The sequence below is a fragment of the Passer montanus genome, unplaced genomic scaffold (assembly GCF_014805655.1).
Source record: "Passer montanus isolate IOZ18808 unplaced genomic scaffold, ASM1480565v1 scaffold12, whole genome shotgun sequence".
Taxonomy (NCBI): Eukaryota; Metazoa; Chordata; class Aves; order Passeriformes; family Passeridae; genus Passer; species Passer montanus.
This window is the reverse complement of record NW_024358722.1, coordinates 5,229,028-5,244,168: the sequence shown is the minus strand read 5'-3', so window position 1 is coordinate 5,244,168 and position 15,141 is coordinate 5,229,028. Positions and strand designations below refer to the sequence as shown.

General features: G+C 38.6%; 1 protein-coding gene across 5 annotated transcripts in view; it reads right to left on the bottom strand.

Moving 5' to 3' along the window:
* The window catches only part of DAAM2 (dishevelled associated activator of morphogenesis 2), a 202,292-nt gene that overhangs the window by 75,526 nt on the left and 111,625 nt on the right, over positions 1-15,141 (bottom strand). For all 5 annotated transcript variants that reach the window (XM_039697967.1, XM_039697968.1, XM_039697966.1 and 2 more), the window contains one exon: positions 2,095-2,169. In XM_039697967.1, the coding sequence (XP_039553901.1) occupies positions 2,095-2,169 (75 nt within the window). The remainder of the gene's footprint in view (positions 1-2,094; positions 2,170-15,141) is intronic.

Here is a 15,141-nt window from a genome sequence, read left to right as displayed (position 1 = left end):
TCCACAGGAGATGCAAAGTTAAATTTCATTAAAAGCAGGATTTAAGGCATTTTAAACTAATATTTCTGTGATTATTACTACCACTTCAGCTCCAACACTTATTGCAATATTTCTAATTAAAATATTGCAATACCTGATAGTGCCCAAGAGACACAGACTGAAATACACTAGACATTGTCAGGCAGAAACATGAAACATGCTTTTCCTTCACAGCTTCAAAGTCAACTCCACTTGGAAGCAGTTTAAAAAAAAATCAAAAAACCACCACTAAATTTAGAACTGAAATTATATGGGACCCAAAAATAACTGTTTGAAAGTTAGAAATCTCAGAGGTCTAAATAATAATGAACAGAACATGTCTTTTAAAGTGTGTTGGAGCTGGTTCTTAGCTGGATTACTCCAGTTTTCCACTGATACAATTTCAGCAAAATCAAGTCAACTCGGTTTCACCTGCTGAAAAATTAAGCAACCAAATGGTAAATCAGAAGCAGAGGTTTTAACCCCAGTGTGTCTTCTCAACACCTTGAGCATAAGAGTGAATCATGAGTCTTGAAGCCAAATAAAAGGTTATCAATCATTCAGGCATTGGCATTCAGGCATGCAAACAACATTACCAGGGCTGGTGTTTATTGGTGCTCTTAAAACACGTTTAAAATTAGAAACATAGGCCAAAATATAGTCTCATTCCATGGAGCTGTTCCAGATTTGTAACAGTGGTGTATACATATTCACTCCAAGTTTACATCAAGATCATTTAAAGACTAACCCAAAAGTCACTGAAATCAATGGAAAAACTTCAGTGGATTCAAGAGGCCTTGGATCAAATCCTTCCAGAAGTATTTGGCTCTGTAACACTGCAAGGTTTCATGCTAATTTTTATTTTTTTTCCTTAATGGCCCTTGTAGAGTAAATTTGTTCAGTCAGGAAATCAAAGCAGAGTGTCATGCCAGCCACTAAAGCTCAATGTCTTTTCTAAAAATAAGTCCATATTCTTTCTATTCCCTTACTCTGCCCCATGAAAATATGGCATGAAGGAAGGTGATAGTTTTGTTTATTCACAACTCTCAGTAGAAAGTAGCTTTTCTTTTATCCTCTTAAGTGAGTTATTATAGCTTGTAAATCTTAGGTTATTTTACTCGGCAAGACATATTTTACCATGACAAATACATCATTGCTGCCACATTTAGCATCCATTAAGACATTAGATTTATGAAATTATTTTATAGCTCATAACCACAATAAAAAAGGCACAGAGAAGCCTGCAGGAATCTAAAATAAAAGCATAAGTAAACAATCAAGGTGTACTACCTAAGATGCTAAGAACAGAACATCTATCATTTTCATCCAACCATCTACCAAAGCTGAGTAGACACAGTACATGAGTAATTGGAGGAAAAGTTTGACTACAAATTCAGTAATAAAACCAAATTTTAAAATGTAAAATCTACCAAATCAAAGGAGATCAGTGAACACTACATGCAGATGCTCTGATTCTGCTGGTGACCAGCTTTACTGGATGTTTCAGGGGAAGAGACACACTATATAACTATTCAACAGGGACGATCAAAAAAGTTTTTCTCAAATACCTTATTGCCCTGTTTTTATCTTACATCTAAGGTGTTATGGCCTTATGCTCTTTTATTTATGTGCTCTTATATTACTGGATATTATCTTATGTAAACAACTACCATTTCTTTAATTCTTCTACTAAACTAAGAACCCAAGTGTTATTTTGTAGATTGGTTACAAATCAACTTGAAAACATAAAAAAAAAATAAAACTTCACCTAGTTTTTAAATAGTTGCTTTTTGCTGATTCATCAAATATTCTCTTCAATTTTTATTTCAGACTCTAATTTGGTTGCCTTCAGTGCTCAATATTGTAGAAATCGAAATGGACATGTTTATAGTGCTTTCAAATATAATGTAATGCTAGAGCAGGGCTTTTTCTTAATCCCCATACTCTTCTTTGTAAGCCCTATTTTAAGTCAGTTATGCCTTTGGGCTAACATTCTTCTCCCTTGAGGACTTCTTCCTAAAGAAACACATCCCTGTTGTAGGAAATCTTCCCTGTTTAGCAGGAGAGGTAACTTACTGCTGCCATGGAATTGATGCGGTCAATGTAGTAGTCTGGCCAGCTGGTAGCAAGCTTATTAGGATCTTCTTGTTCCTGAAACAGAAAGTTAGGCCAGGTTACACAAGATGACTTTACAGGATGAAAGCCACACACAAACCACCTGGGATTCTTCATTGCTCTGCTCTTTACTGTGTTATCTCCCCCATATTCTTGTACAATGTACATGGATGTGCAGCATTTATTACAAACTTTTCTGAAAGTGTAAAGTTAGCACTGTCACTGTGGTATGTCAGATAAAAGGAATCCCTTTCAGCTCAGATTATTGAATGCAGAATAATAAAGTTTGATGGAGATACAGTTATCTTTGGCATCTAAGCAGCAAACCTCAGTCCCTTAAACATATTATGTTTCCAAGTGGAAGGATAGCCCATTTACAGATAGCAGGTTTACATTTTGTTTCTTTATACTGACAGATCTTATAAATTATTTGGTCTCTCTACTATTATGGTAATAGTGGAATTCACCAACAAAGGGGTTTAGCAGAAGCATCTCCATTCATGACACTGACAAAACAGCTTTGTCCTCATCTAGAGAAGGACTGAAGTACAGACACATGTACAGGTCACAAGTCTTTATTTATTTATTTATATATTTATAAATATTTATATTTATAAATATTTATTTATATAATCCCTTGCACCCAACTGAACAACTAAGAAGAGCAGAAGAATTAAACAATGCATCATACGGATAAATATCACTGTACCAAAAGTATGAAAGGCTGGCAAAGTGGTAAGAGATACCAGCTGTATCAACAAATGCTATGCACACACCATGTACCACCTGATGATAATAGATGGTGCAATTAACAACAAGGTGATCTTTCTCAAATTAATTGAGAATTTCTGCTGACTTTCTTTACTTCCCTTTCCTGGCCACAATAAGCAAACAAATATCAGACAAACCCGTATCTATGTTAAATGTCTATGTCTAGAGCATTACAGAAATGTGCAACTCCCTACCAACAGCCAGTTAGAAAGGCCACACCTCATGTTTTTGGTAGACTGCCTTTTGGTGCCCTTTTCTGTGCAGAATAGTATCTAGCGGCAGCCACAACCCTGACAACAGTTTCACACTAGGCAGACCTTAACCTGCCATGCAAAAAATCAATATATGACCTTGACAATGGAAAAGTAAATTAAAACATACAATAGATAAATACAGCATTATTTTTATATGATAATCTTATCATCCTCAAAGAGAACAGAAATAGGGAGCTTATCTGGGAGTATGAAGTAAGGACATTCTGCAGGGAATCCAGCTGAAGTGCTGCGAGTGCTCATGTGACCTTCTGAAATCTTTCTCTGCAGAGAATTGTAACAATCCTAGTGACAACTATAATAGTTTGCAGAGTACGCCTGACAAGAACACTGTCAGAACAGTTAATACATGTATTCTCTATATTTCTCCTGCCTCTGTTCCAAATTCCAAATAAAGAAACAAACACACATAAATTAAGGAATGCCTGAACTCATCCTTTATATTCCAAAATAAGCTACAATACTTTTTGTCCTTAAGATTCTTTAGGGGGGAAAATAAGTATAAATGCTTGAATGCTGCAACTAACATTTCTAGATGTCTTTGTTAAATGTACAGACTGAAAACCATGAGGACAGATACACTAGAAAAAATCAGAATTCTGAATAATTTCCTACCTGAACCCAAACCACTAGACATCTCACAAGCAGAACCAATGACAAGAAGATTCTGATACCCTAAAGTATATTCTGATACCCTAAATTAGCCTATCTGTATCTGATTAGCTTGACAATGAGGCACGGTCCTTGGCATATCCTGCTTTTGACCATTCTCCATTCATTACAAATTAGTCTGAACTCTTAGTCTGTAAATCTTATTCTTTGAATTAAAACTGGTAAAAAATTTGTTTCAGTGGAACACAATGTGTAAGATTTTTTCCTGAATTAAAGCCCAGAGAGAAGATGTACATTGATGAGGTTAAAAACGTTTTAACAGATACCCCCGTAAGCAATCTTCACTTTCTGAAATTGTTTTGGTCTGGAAGCATATTAAGCAAAAGAGTCAATTCAATCTCAGTGGTCTTGCACACTCCCTGCTCACACCAGAATTTTATGGTTGTCAATGTGTGTTTTACTTTGCTAGAATAAATGATAATGTAGATAAAACCTGGCATTCTATTTCAATATGAAGTCCCAGAAAGCTATTTATACTTGAGCATGTAGATTTTTTTCCCAGCCCTATGAAGTCATTAGACTTATTTACAGAAACCTCCTGAGTGACATTTTTAACAGAGAGTCACGTTCACACCTGTAACATCAGAGCAATTGGGGAAAACAAACAAACTTAACTGCCTAAATCATGTGAGTTCTGTCTATGCTAAAAGATTGCTGCACCAGGCTTTCTCTCAAGAACGAGAAGATGAATTAAAAATAAAAAACAATTAAATCTGTGGCGTAGGGTACAAAAACAGGGTGCTGGGTTTCTTTTTTGTTTGTCTGTTTGTTTTTTTTTTAATATATTCAAAGAAAACTGCAAGGCAACTTGAAGATAATGGCAAAACCTTTCCCTTGCTCTTGGAGCACAGAGAAGGGCAAAAAAACCAACCAACAGGGAAAATATATAAAAAAAAAGAGCTTTAATATATAAAGCTGCATAGGTATCAAAAGCTGGAAACAATAACCCATCTGTATAAGGAAAAACATTAGCTGAAGGAATCTATTAAAGCAAAGCCTTCTTTTAGCTCCTTGAATAGTGTAAATATTACATTAAAAAACAGGCGTCAGCTTGTGCACTTTATAAGGGGCCATATCATTCTTCACTGGAGTAACAACTATGTAACTGCTGTGAAAACAGGATCTTGATACTATACAAGCCTGCAATATAGCCAAGGTATTATATAGGCTTTGACACTAATTTGGACAGGCTCCATGACTTGGTGGAAAGTGGAACTTATGACTTCATCCCAACTAGGACTTAATGGAGTTCTGCAAATATTTGGACCATCTGAACCAATCAAAAGAAAATAAAGCAAAGCGTGCACAGCTCAGCTGATCCCAAAAGCCTTTTCTGCAAATCCTGGGAGACCCGATCCATCGGGTAAGCTGTTCTCTGAGACCAGAGACTTCTGCAGGATGCCATGTCAGTGGCACAAGCATTTGCCATACAAAGACTGCCATAACATATTCAAGCAAGCATTACAGACCACTGCCATCGTTGCAAAACTTTCTAAAAAAGTATCTAACACTAGTGTTAACAAGATCATGCAAAAATGTCAGATATTCATCGCTAAGTGGATCATGAAAATGAAAGACATTGTTTATATGGTGCTTTTCAAGATGACTTCAGTGTTGAAAGAAACAGCATTGGGAAAGCCTGTACAGTAACTGCCTGCATTGAAGCTCTTTTAGAGCAAGCACTGGGTTTCAGTTTCCAGTGATGACACATTGCTATTTCACTCTGCATCAATCCAGCTCCTTACATATTGAGCAGATCTCCAGAGCATGTCCTGAAATTCTGAGCATGTCAAAGCGTTACTAAATGTATCCACAGAATTAGCAGCTTTAGAAGACTTCTTTCCTACAGAAGGAGACGGAGGGTATATATTCTGACATGACAATTAAAACTCATTGTTAGAGTCAGGAACACACTGGCACACTCTGACACTAAACCCATTACTCCTTTATTTCTACCATAATTTATGCCAGTTTATTTTTATGCAATGCCAACAAATATTAACTCCCAGGGATCAGCAGGTGCTTGCCATCTCTGAGTGCCCAACCATTATGTGGGCCTTGTCACTACCTGCATACACACACACACACACACACACCCCTGCAATAAATTGCTAAGGATTCATTAAATCCTTCTAACAGGCAAACTATAACATAAAGCTTCCTCCTTGAACAGATGCATCAAGAAACACATCTTCTGTTACAGATGTCACAGGACAAGCATGGGTACTCTTGGGATGACATCTATTCATTAGCAACATGACTTCCTTCTCAATCCTGTCTCTTCAGTAGGGCAGACAGCTGACCTTAATGTTTTGCACTGCTTAGAACAGATGAGAATAAAGCACACACCTGATGCTAGAAAATATAGGTTTAAAACCTTTCTTGAACAGGAAGCCATGACACTGTTCACTGAGCTCCTCTCTGTATCAATAAAAGACAATGTGCAAACATAGATGAAGAATATAAAAGGAGACCACTGTGAGGCCATAAATTCCTGTCCAAGCTTGTTCACTGCATCATGTCCAGACACTGCATGCTCAAGTTCATACTTGGGTGACAAAGAAGTGCATTTCCGTGCAAAAGCCACATTAGGATTAGGGTGGCTCCTCCTCTCAACAACTTTTACACATCTTTCGAGATGACAGAGCTGAAAGATTAGTTATTTTACCTGGTCTGAAAGGTCAGCACCATCACATACAGCTCAGAAAACATAAATCATAGGGTTCAAGTCATAACAAGAAACTTATAAAATTTAGAAAAAAACTAAAATCTATTATCATAGCCCTGTAGATTTTTTTTTCATATTTCCCACTGAAAAGCAATGGCAATTGGAATCCTGATTATAAATCAGGGCTTTTTTGGGAGTGTGTTTGGTTATTTTTAATGACAGTTGACTGAAATTTTAACATGATTTACATCAATTAAGATGAAATCTTTGCTGGATTCTCAGTTTCTTGTTGAAGCTCTCTCTCATTCTTCACAATAACAGCTTAGCTGCTAAAATGTTAATCTGAGATAGGCAGGATTCAGACTCGTGTCCATGTTCTGTTTCAAAGTGAAGGGTGTGACCCTTGCTTTGCACATGAATATTCTGGCCACCAAAAACAATGTGGGGTTTTTGTTTGCTTGAAGGGTGGAAGATGGTTATTACTGGTTCTTCATTTCCCACAAGTGCAACTCTTTTCCCTTCAGAGGCGTAAAATCTCAGCTCATCACAACATCTGCTATTAGTGCTGAATCAGTCTTCCATCACTTTGCACTGCACACTGAACAAAGGTCCTTCAAGAAACTAACATATTGGTTTTGCAGTGTCTCTATCAGTGAGATGGGCAGAAACAGGGAAAATGGGATGCAGACAATTACACAGTACCCAGTTACACAGGAAATCTGAATTACAGCCAAGAATCAATCCTCATAAGTTGTATTGCACTCTCATTCAAATCACCAATCTCTCTTTTTTCATGTCTGACCTACTGACTTTCCTTCACTTTAAGAAGTTCAGCTTTCAAAGAAATATTTACTTGTTTATTAACACACTGTCCAATCTATTGGCTGTGTCACAGTTCAGAACAGCCAAAATATCACAAATAAAAAGTGCTTTCATTAAAAGACACAAAATGTGTTTGATCTGCTGTGGGACAAAACGCTAATTCAGAAGGGAAGCTAAAATGCATCTAAGCTTTTCAGACAGTTTATGCCTCCAAAAAGCCAACCATGTCCCAAGAGATGCTAATTTTGAAACAGCACAGATCACAGGACTGAGCCATTCACTAGACAGATGTGGTCACCACTCCATTTCTCAGACTTCATGACTAGCATTTACACAAATAGTCTCACAGTTTTGGGAAGGAAGCTATATCCCAGCCTTTTAAGCACAATTTACCCAGATTGAGAAAAACAAACATTACTTCTCTCCCTGGAATTAAGCTATTGATGTGCAGATAATAATCCATCTGCCACAAAAGCAGTCTACTGTGCAACTTATTAAAGGAGAATATTCATTAATGACCAGTTGGAGCATGCAACTGAGGAGTTCTAATTGCCTCTCACAAAGGTCAGGTATATCCATACATACTTACAGTTCACTGCATTATAACACAGGGGTATTTTCCTTAACAGATCACAGGGTAGGTTTTTTTTCTTTTTTTGCTTCATTTAGCCTGAGCTCTGCCCTGTTGCCAGTAATTTGACAAAGCTAATTATGACTTCTGATGCTGCTTATTAATAATTCTTTCAAAGGAAGAATCAAAGGCATCAGATTATTCTTTATATTACAAAATACCGAATCATGTCAAATTGTGGAACTCACTGTCAAAAAATAAAGCATAAAAATAAAAAAGGGATACATCTATGAACAATGAGGATTCCTGCTTAGAAATAATTTCCTAATAATGAAAGAAGCTTCAGTGCTGCAGAAATTCACCAGACTTTAGAAATTAAAATGGATTATTAGTCATTTTTGAAAGATAGTTGGCTCTAGTAGGGCTGAAAACTTTCCAGTCAAGTTAAATATATATATTTTTTGGAACTAATTATGCCATCTCTCACTTTTTTTTTTTTTTTTGCTTCCTGAGCACTCAAAGATACAGAATCTCCTGAAGTTCTACCTTACATATGACACATGATGTGCCATTTCCATCCTCCTCTAAAACTCAAAGACACATCAAATCAATTATTGATATTGATATCAGTCTAAGGGAGATGAAGGCCATACTTTTATTTCTTGTCCTCCAGAAAACACAGGACATCCATTGCATATACACACAGGGAGAGTTTCTCACAGAAAATAGACTAGGGTGGCATAACTGGTAGGCAGAAAATGTGATCAGTGCATTGCTTTGAGCTGAAGATAAGAATTAGTGTTGTTTGAAACCTCAGCGTTCTCAACCACTGATTTTAATGTATATTTTAATGTAGTGTTTAAACCAAGATTAAGTTTACAATAAGCATATCTGGCATAAGACTAACAATAGATTATTGATGGAGAGAGTCCTTTTCAAGGAACTTCATATTTTAGTAGGATTCTATAGTATAGGTCCAGTTTTGAGAACTTGTCTTCTCTTTCCTCTTCTTTTGGTGTCTTATCATTCTCCTCAATACAGATAGATGTAAACTTGCTGCCAGCACTGACTGCAGCAGCCTCCTCTTATCACTCACAGATCATACAAGTCTGCTTGTCCCTCCTCAAACATATTCAGCTCTGCTATAGGATGGGAATCCCACCATCCCCAGGCATTAATTTAGGGGTATAGTATGTGAAGTGATCAGGACGATAACTCACCCCTACATTTACAGAACTACTTAATTGTACAGCTGAGGCCACACTGAATTCTTCAGTGATTTGTGCCCTCAGGACAAAGCTTTCTTGCTAAATTGAAGTGTAACAATATTAAACATTGTTCCTCTGCTGAATGTTTAGCCTCTGCCATGGAAGTTGTTCTCTTGTTGAGTAAGTTCTCCTGACTCTGTTGCTGCATAAAGATCCTTCAGTACTATTACCTGAAGTCTATATTCATGTTTAATACCTTTTATGTGCTCTACTTTTCACAAGTCACAAATCAACCGGCTGATAGTTTGCTGTTGATAAGTGTGTAATCTAAATAATGAGATGCCAAATAAGGGGATCCATGAATTCCCTGCACTTTCAATGAACACATTCTCAGGAGCCTACCTTTCCTCAGCCCATCCACTCCTTTTGGATGTGAAGGAAAATGTCCACTAAGGAGGATCCTACCAGTCAGAAGATTGATTGAGTTATGATCATTCTACCCAGAGGGTCTTCAGAAGAAGACAAAACATTTCTCATGGACATGGCCTGCTCAGTGGGTGTGTGGCTGTGGAGCTAGGCTGCATTCCTGAAGCACAGCTCTGTTCCCACAAACCTGCAGCAAGCTTGAGGTCACACCCTGCTGTAATGTGTGTAATCTGTGGCAGGTGAAGCCAACAACTTGTCACTATCCCAGCAAGCACTAAGCAGCAGTAGCAGGACATATTCTATTTCTTTGTTAACAACCAAACTCTGCATTGTCCTTTCTACTATTTACTCTGTGCTTATACAGGTACTGTTTGTACATTTCCATTAACCCCGTTCAGCTTACGGTCAACATTCCATGGAAAGGGACTTTTTCTTTACCCAACCAGCTTACCTTGTCTGCTTTCCAACAGCACTGTTTTTAGATGTATTCCTACCACATAAGAATGTTATCACTTGGACTGCCTCCTTCTTCACTTCCTTTCCTCCCTCTCCTGGCATTTTTTAGGCAATGTGAAAAGCCACAGAAGGGCCCAGATTGAGCCTCCAAGTTTATCTTTTTGTCCTACTGTTCATCTCCATCAAGCAATGACTTAATCTTTTTTAAGTGAAATGAAGTCACCTACAATTCATGGCAAACACCCAGCATGTTTCTTGATGATGGGAATGAAACGTCAATTACTGCACACAGCGACACAGAACTATCAAGGGCACACCCACCTAGAGCCAGCAGAGACATTTAGGACAAGTCCTTCTGGAAGCACACAAGAGCATTTTTTAATGCCAAGTTCTAAAAGGTTTCTCTTCACTGTTCTTAACATGTCCACTGTCTGTTTTTTCTGGTGACACTGCTGGCACTGATATTTTGGTTTGCTTCTGCTCTGGGCCTTTTTTAAAGAATGATGACAGTAAGATGGCCAGGGCAGTCAAAGTATTTTTCATTTTTCTCCGTCATTTAACCCTTCATTATTGAAAAAAAAAAAAGAAGTTGTTGGACAGGTGAACAAAGGAAATAAATACAGTCTGAGAGGCCCACAGCTCTTAAGCTGCTAGCCCAGTATTTGATGTATCACTCAGTTGCTTTATCTCTCTGCCCTTTCCATAAACTCAGGTAAAACTGTTTCTCTCACTTAGTACATCTGCAAAGCATTTGGGGTACCAAGTATCTTTCAACAGATGACTGAATTATCATAGAAGATTGTGTGACTTTCACCTCAATTAAGGCACGTAGATGAAACTGTCACATCTGACTGTGATGAAAACTAAACAACTTTCCAGAAAGTAAAAGGCAATTCCTTTCTTTCTCTTAATGGCTGTCACTATATTCCAACAACTCTTTACTGTGTCCATTTCTAAATTTCTCACTAAAAAGATAGGAATTCAGCAACTCCTGCTCAGTATTCACTAGCTTTTTTAATGCTCATGAACACTCAGTAAAGTTCAGAGTGATCTCTGCCAAATTTGCTTCTCAAACACCACAGAAACATGTTTGTTATTTACACATTCTTTGCTCTTGCATATCCACCAAAGCAAGAATCTGAATGGTGAGAATGGCATTGTACAGAGTATATGCTGTTATCATTATTAATATATGCCATCAGCAGGATGGGCTCATACTTGGATTGTGATGAATCAGAACTTGTGCAAGAGGACAGACAAGGACAGAACATAATCCAGTGGTATCAGCATTTACGTGGACTTCACATGAAGCAGAACTGGACTGCTCACCATTATTTTTGTTCTTAAGTACATCAAATTACACCATGTTTGTAGGATGACAGCTGGATAAACGTTTGGGGTTTTTTTCATGCTAGGGTCAAATCTGCTTCCACTAAGTCCTCCCAAAGCTCCCACAGAAGGCAAGCCAAATGCAAAACAGAGCATTAGGCATGATGATGACAATTTTCTAACTCTGGACTATTTTAAGCTGAATTTTTGATTAGTGTTGAGTTCTAACTTCAACAGAAGCCCTACTAGCTCACCCGAAAAATACAGACCTGCAAAATGGACACAAAAATTCTGCATATTCAGAATGGCAGAACTGCATAAACTACCATGGCAAGTTTATGTCATTTATGTCTTCAGCAGTCTGAACTAAGGAGGTATTTCTTAAGGAGCAACTAAACCTTTTTTGTTGGAGAGGGAGAGGAGAGGGAGGAAGGAACTAAAAATATTCCATGCTCTTCCCATGGGGGGCAGGGAAGAAAATACTTTTAAATTATACATAAATAAATACATAATTTCAAGACCCTGACCCAAGGCAACCTCTTATGCTAGGATAAATAAATGAGTCTGCAACTGTTGGCATTGGAACGTGGAAAACATAAACCAAATAAAGCAGACAACTTGGAAAAACTTATCTCCTCTTACGTCTGCTAAAAGTGGTCTTTTAGGTGTCAAAATTCCAAGCTGTAATAATGGTATAGCATCTGAACTGTGCAGGAATTTCTGCCTTCTTGACGCTAAACTTACACTTGAAACCATTACAAGAGTGATTTCAGTAATAGAGTTAAGAGAAGTCTCTAACATCATCAAGTCTAAGTGTTTCTTCAAGTACACACTTTGATTTCTTTACTGCAGAAGCAAAAATAACAAGTAAAACACATAAAGAAACAACTACAGGAGGTCCAAGAGAAACCATAAAAATAGGCAACGATTCTTCTCAAGTATGCTGACCTGCTTAAACAATAATCAGGGAACATCAACAAATGTATATTATAATTATGTGAGATAAAATGTCTAAATTCATTATATGGAACTATAAAAGAATGAGCCAGTGTCTTACATGAATCCCCACTTGTATTTTTCCAGTGAGAACACATTCTGCATTACAATATGTAGAAGGACATGTATTTAATTTTAGGCTTTACATTACATTGGGTTAATGGTACTGCCCAAATTTGGGAGCTAGTGTTTCAGCCAATGACACACATTAACAGGTACCATCAGACAAACAGCTCTTTCACACCAAAAGGGCCCAAGTACACCACTAATCAGGAAATATGTGGTTTTGCTGCATTTGTGACACTCTTGCAGCATTTTATTGATTTCTTTTAAGTCCTGTACTTGTCATAGGCAAGAGTTTCTGAATTTCATTTTCTTAAGCCTACTTGCATTTATAGCAAAGTCATTTTTGAACTCTTGTGCCTGTCTTCCATACCTAGACTAAAGATACTGAAATGACCCAATGTCAGCATCAAGCTAACAAAATCATTCCAAACATCTGAGCATGAAGTCATTCTGCTAACAGAAAAAGGAACAGATGCTGGTGGGAAAAAAGGAAGTTAACTCCACAATTGCTGGCATTTTCCAAACATCAAGCTGAAGGAATGCCGTGGTTTGCAAAGGGCAACATCCTCCCACTGTGACTTCCCAGCATTATGAGATTTCCAGTGAGCCCTAGGGAAACTGAAAGCAAATCTATTTTCAGGGAATTAATTTGAGAGATTCTACATTTCAGACTATTTCACCAGCAGCCTTCTAAGCTAAGGAAGTCATGCAGTCTTCCCAGACAAAAAGAAACCATGGATCCCAGGCACTGAGAGGGAACCAAATAGCATCTGCTACTGCCTGTTTCAAGGAGATGGCCTCAGGGCAGTAATACAGGACATTGCATGAAGGCTTATTGACGTTCCCTTTCTTTATAGGGCCATACAGCTGCTTTCTTAGTTTGATTTATGAAAAGTTTAGAGAATGACAAATCAATTTAGGATGGAAGGGGCCTTGAGAAGAAGGAACCCACGCAGAGCTGATGTCAAAGTTAGATCAGGTTGTTCAGGTCATTGTCAAGGTAAATTAAAATGTTGTCTGAAGCTGAACTTCAGCCACAAACTTCCAAAGCATTGGTAGGAAGAGAAACAATTTTCTGATGTACCAAAGACTTAAGATAACATATAATTTTTCATATCCAGTGTGGCTTTGCTGGTCTTTGCCCTGTGGCCATGAGACACCCTCATTGATTAGTCATCAATACTGCTAATTGTGGGATTGCTTACACTAAGCACTCAAAATCCCACACAGCTTCTTCAGCCTCCTACTGCCCACCAACTGCTTTTGCTGTTAAGCTATCACACGTGCTGTGAGGGTTACCCTGTATTTTCCAGACTTCCCAGGGAACAGAGAGTAAAAGTACCCACCCCCACATCCACTCATACTCCCCTTCAACACTTCCTGCAGAGCTGAAAGAAAATCTCTCATGAAGTCACATCCAAGACTCATCACACTGTGAGTCCTTACAAATGGCTTCTCAAATACTGCAGCAAACCATCCTGTGTGTTCACGTCTGCAGCTCCCAGATACCACATATGGAACAACAAGTCTAAAGAAAGGAACTTATAAGGGACACATTAAATGTTCCTTAAAGCTATAAATCCATTACCAAAACAGTTTAATATTCCAAATCAATAACAGATTCTAAGAGTATTTCAAAGAGGAAAAAATAATGCAAGATAGAATTGAAAACAATACAACTTCAAGCCACCCACTTCACTTATTATGGGACAACCACGTGCTTGGCAGTCTTCATACAGAAAGGATGAACCCCAAAGGGCTTTCCTAGCTCAGAACAGACAATACAAAACCAAAAACCCACACTCAGACAACACAATAGTGTGATCTTCATCTGGCATACTATAGCACTAAATGAGACCAGATGAAAAACCATTTTCTCTCTTCTTTAGGGAAAATGTATCATCTCCTGAATAGCTCAGAACTCGCTGAATGGCAGATCCCAGAGGGATCTAGTGGCCCAGGGTCTAGTTAGAGGCCTTTCACTAGTGACATCCCCCAAGGTTCAGTACTGGGCCCAGTATTGTTTCACATGTTCATCAATGACTTGGATGGAGGAGCAGATGCCTCCTCAGCAAGTTCACTGACAACACCATGCTGGGAGGAGTGGCTGATATCCCAGAGGACTGTGCAGCCCTTCAGAAGGACCTCGACAGGCTGGAGAGATGGACAGAGGAGAACTGTCTGAAATTAAACTGTAAGTGCAGGGTCCTGCACCTAAGGAAGAATAACCCCATGGACCAGCACACAGCTGACAGCTGTGGTTGACCTGCTGGAAAGCAGCTCTGTGGAGAAGGAGCTGGGGATCCTAGGACAACAAGCGATCCATGAGCCAGCAGTGTGTCCTGTGGCTCATGCCCTGGTGATGCCACAGCTGGAGTGCTGTGTCCAATTCTGGGCTCCTCAGTACAAGAGAGACGTGGAGCTCCTGAGTGGGTCCAGTGGAGGGTAACAAAGATGATTGAGGGACTGGAACATCCCTCTTACCGGGAAAGACTGAGGGATCTGGGCCTGGTCAGCCTGGAGAAGGAACAATGGAGAGGGGATCTTATCAATGCCTATCAGTATCTGAAGGGAGGATGCCAAGAGGATGAAGCCAGGCTCTTTCTGGTGCTGAGCAATAGGACAGGAGGCAATGGGCAGAAACTGATGCACAGAAAGTTCCACCTAAATATGAGGCAGGACTTCTTCACTGTGTGGGTGACCAAGCATCGGAATAGGTTGTCCAGAGAGGTTGTGGAGTTCCCCTCAACA